Genomic DNA, 4,497 nt, shown 5'->3' with positions numbered 1-4,497 from the left:
ACCAGGGCACACTGCACACTGCCGGACCCCGACCACGGGACACCAGGGCACACTGCACACTGCGGATCCCGTCCACGGGACACCAGGGCGCTGTGCTGGTCGTGGGAAAAGCCTTCAGGTTTACGTTTCCCGGTCCCCTGCTCTGCCAGAGGACGGCGCGGCTTTCCCCATCGGGTGGCTCGCAGATTCGGTCCAGACGTCTCGTGCTGTTGCAGGGACTGGATTCGGGTGATTATCCAGTCGAGGCTACTGACACACACGTGGTGTCCATACGATTGCTACTTCACTGCTGTCCCGGGCTCCCGGGACTCACAGATGTCATCCGCATGCGGTCTGCCCGGAAAGCCTCGGGTGTGAACTCACACCCACCGTGCAAAGGCCACAAGCACGCCGCCCCCCCGCCCGAGGCCTGAGCCCACGCCCTCCGCGTGTGTTCCCTCTGCCCCCCGGGCCTATTTCCTATTTTACAACATGGTTGAAGGACTAGGCGAGCTCAGGGTCCCGGGAGGAGTGGGCGCCCGAGGAGGAGGAGGGGGAGGGGGCCGCAGAACCTCCGCGGAAGCCCAGCCCGGACGCGAGCGGGGGAAGACGGCCTCCCTGCAGCCGCGGAGGCGCACCGTCCCTTCCCAGCGCCCCGTCCCTTCCCAGCGCCCCGGGAGCGCGTCCAGCCCCGCCGCTCGGGGCGGGACTCAGAGGCCCGGCGTCCCGCGTGGGGCTGGGGTGCGGCCCGTGCCGGACGCCCACGGCCCTGGGTGTCATCTGTCCCCACGAGAGAGTTCCACGAGCCGGCGAGCGCGGGCGCCGCACGCGGTGAGGCTACGGCCGGGACGCGTCGGCTCCCACCAGGCCCGACCGCGCCGAGGCCCGTGCGGCAGCGCGCGCCCTGACACCCCGGCTCCCCGAGGCCCGCAGGGCGACCACAGCCCTGACACCCCGGCTCCCCGAGGCCCGCAGGGCGACCACAGCCCTGACACCCCGGCTCCCCGAGGCCCGCAGGGCGACCACAGCCCTGACACCCCGGCTCCCCGAGGCCCGCAGGGCGACCACAGCCCTGACACCCCGGCTCCCCGAGGCCCGCAGGGTGACCACAGCCGCCCACCGGCCGGGCAGCCACGCGGGCCCGCGCCCCTCCCACCCCCGAGAGCCCAATGGCAGCCACGCGGGGCCCAGGCTCCTCCCACCCCCGAGAGCCCAATGGCAGCGCCACGCGGGGCCCAGGCTCCTCCCACCCCCGAGAGCCCAATGGCAGCCACGCGGGGCCCAGGCTCCTCCCACCCCCGAGAGCCCAATGGCAGCCACGCGGGGCCCAGGCTCCTCCCACCCCCGAGAGCCCAATGGCAGCGCCACGCGGGGCCGCGCCCCGCCCACCCCCGAGAGCCCAATGGCAGCCACGCGGGCCCGCGCCCCTCCCACCCCCGAGAGCCCAATGGCAGCGCCACGCGGGGCCCAGGCTCCTCCCACCCCCGAGAGCCCAATGGCAGCCACGCGGGGCCCAGGCTCCTCCCACCACCGAGAGCCCAATGGCAGCCACGCGGGGCCGCGCCCCTCCCACCACCGAGAGCCCAATGGCAGCGCCACTCGGGGCCCAGGCTCCTCCCACCACTGAGAGCTCAATGGCAGCCACGCGGGGCCCAGGCTCCTCCCACCCCCGAGAGCCCAATGGCAGCCACGCGGGGCCCAGGCTCCTCCCACCCCCGAGAGCCCAATGGCAGCCACGCGGGGCCCAGGCTCCTCCCACCCCCGAGAGCCCAATGGCAGCCACACGGGGCCCAGGCTCCTCCCACCCCCGAGAGCCCAATGGCAGCCACGCGGGGCCGCGCTCCTCCCACCCCCGAGAGCCCAATGGCAGCCACGCGGGGCCCAGGCTCCTCCCACCACTGAGAGCTCAATGGCAGCCACGCGGGGCCCAGGCTCCTCCCACCACTGAGAGCCCAATGGCAGCCACGCGGGGCCCAGGCCCCTCCCACCCCCCAGAGCCCAATGGCAGCCACGCGGGGCCCAGGCCCCTCCCACCCCCCAGAGCCCAATGGCAGCCACGCGGGGCCCAGGCTCCTCCCACCACCGAGAGCCCAATGGCAGCGCCACGCGGGGCCCAGGCTCCTCCCCCCACCGAGAGCCCAATGGCAGCGCCACGCGGGGCCCAGGCTCCTCCCCCCACCGAGAGCCCAATGGCAGCGCCACGCGGGGCCCAGGCTCCTCCCACCACCGAGAGCCCAATGGCAGCGCCACGCGGGGCCCAGGCTCCTCCCCCCACCGAGAGCCCAATGGCAGCCACGCAGGCCCGCGCCCCTCCCACCCCCGAGAGCCCAATGGCAGCCACGCGGGGCCCAGGCTCCTCCCACCCCCGAGAGCCCAATGGCAGCGCCATGCGGGGTCCAGGCTCCTCCCACCCCCGAGAGCCCAATGGCAGCCACGCGGGGCCCAGGCTCCTCCCCCCACCGAGAGCCCAATGGCAGCCCTGCGTCCAGTCATTTCTCAATTGTGTTTTTATCTTAAACGGGGTCTGTAGGAGAAACCCGGGCGCGCAGATGTGCAGAGCTCCCGAGCCCCTTAGCACGGCCCTGCCCGGGTGGGGCTTTCTCACGCGTGGCGCAGCTGGGATTGAAGTCCAGGGTGCACATGACGCACAGTGACCGCTTCGGCGCGGAGCCGGCCGGGTCCTCCGCCTCCCCACGCGGGTGCCTGGGTGCGCACTGCCGTCTGAGCGCGGAGCTCCCTGGCGCTCCCCTCGCCCTGGGACCCCCGCCTCCCCACGCGGGTGCCTGGGTGCGCACTGCCGTCTGAGCGCTTTGCTCCCTCGCCCTGGGACCCCCGCCTCCCCACGCGGGTGCCTGGGCGCGCACTGCTGTCTGAGCGCTTTGCTCCCTGGCTCTGGGACCCCCGCCTCCCCACGCGGGTGCCTGGGCGCGCACTGCCGTCTGAGCGCGGAGCTCCCTGGCGCTCCCCTCGTCCTCTCCCCTCGCCGAGGGATCACAGGCCTCTGGGTCCTCCGCTGAGTTCCACGCGAATCCCCCCGTGCGCTCCAGCCTCTCCGCGGCTGCAGTCGACAGGGAGGTCCGATTTCAAAGAAATGGCACTGGACCAACTCTTTTCGTTCTGCCTACGGGCGGGCTCGGCTCATCCAACGTCCTGCAGACCCACGCTTAATGGCTGGCGAAATGGGAGATGTTTCATTGTTACAGCAGATCATGAACAAGCAGCCGCCTTTGTCTTTCTGTGGCTGATGGGAATTCGTGTTCCTCCCAGGTCGTGGATGTGTGACGGGGCTTGACGATGATCACTCACTCCCTACACCTTCCCAGGGTGACCCTCCGTAATGAAACGGGCCGGCCGCGGTCACATCACCACCACCATTTCAACACGTTTGGTAGCAGCACGTATTGCGTAACACATAGAGTAATTATTTGGAAAACACCGAAAGCTGAAAACCAATATTTAAAAAATAAACACACACTTAAATAAACACCAGGCGCACAGATGAGCAGCCGTACTGATGTAAACTTTTAAGAGTCTATCATATGGTAAGCATTAAATGACTTTGCTAGCTTTCTTTGCACAAAAGCATTTTTCCCCCTTTTTCTTTCTAAATTACCCTGCAGTTTTCCACAGATTTGGTCTCCTTTCCCCCCTGGTGCACTCGCGTGAGGGGCCCATGGAGGCCCATAAAAACGTTTTCTTCTGCCCCAGCTGGCCCCTGGCTTTTGTCTTCCTCTCCCTTGTCTTTGATGCAGCCCTGCTCTCTGGCTGGTGGTGAGCAGCCCCGGCAGGCCCGGGGGTCTTCGAGGAGCTGCGCTTTGCAGAGTGCCGCGGGGTGCCTGTCCTGTCTGTGTCGCCTCCAGGAACGCCATCTGCCAAGCCCTCCCCTCCCCCCAGGAGAGCAAAAGAGCACTTGGTGAGCAATGGGTGAGCAATATTCGATTCACTGACTTTAACCCGTGACGATCAATTAGCTTTGTCAATGCATTTCTCTACACCTAGGATATCTAAGACATCAACTTGACACTGTACGTTAAAGCAGGGCCAGACTTTAGGGGAGAGGGAAGCCCAATATTCCCAAATAGCGCAAGATAATTGGCCCCCCGGCCTGGGGGCAGACATAAAGTCATCAGGGTCTGTTTACCGCCTAGAATACACTGAAATGTTAAAAGGCCTGGCATTCAAAATAAGAGCGAGCTGAGGTAAGGTGCGGTCATCGCATGGGTGTCCTCTGGGAGGACACTGGGACTCGGGCCTGCCACACAGAGAGAGGCGGAGGAGACCCGGGACACGCCGGCTACCGACAGCCCGGGACGGAGCCTCGGGGCCCACGGCCTCGCCAAGGCCTTCATGTCGGTCAGACTTCCGCCATCAACGGCGAGGAAAAACCTTCGGTTCATGCGCCCCGTCTGTGGAACTGTTTTAAGGTCACCATGGAAAAATAATACCGACACCAGTGTCATTATCCCACATCTCTGAAAACTAGAACAGTATCCAAGCTGTGTACATTTTCTGAAGTAA

At 66.6% G+C, this 4,497-nt stretch overlaps 1 protein-coding gene across 1 annotated transcript; it reads left to right on the top strand.

The window, feature by feature from the left end:
* The first annotated feature begins 471 nt into the window (after positions 1–471).
* Positions 472–1,881, top strand: LOC125352438 (proline-rich protein 2-like). The gene has a single exon (XM_048347528.1). It carries the CDS (start codon positions 472–474, stop codon positions 1,879–1,881), a length of 1,410 nt encoding a protein of 469 aa, XP_048203485.1.
* Positions 1,882–4,497: the final 2,616 nt, after the last annotated feature.

Source organism: Perognathus longimembris, chromosome 6, assembly GCF_023159225.1.
Source record: "Perognathus longimembris pacificus isolate PPM17 chromosome 6, ASM2315922v1, whole genome shotgun sequence".
In the NCBI taxonomy this organism is placed as follows: domain Eukaryota; kingdom Metazoa; phylum Chordata; class Mammalia; order Rodentia; family Heteromyidae; genus Perognathus; species Perognathus longimembris.
Note: the sequence above shows the minus strand (reverse complement) of the source record. Positions and strands in the feature narration are given on the sequence as shown.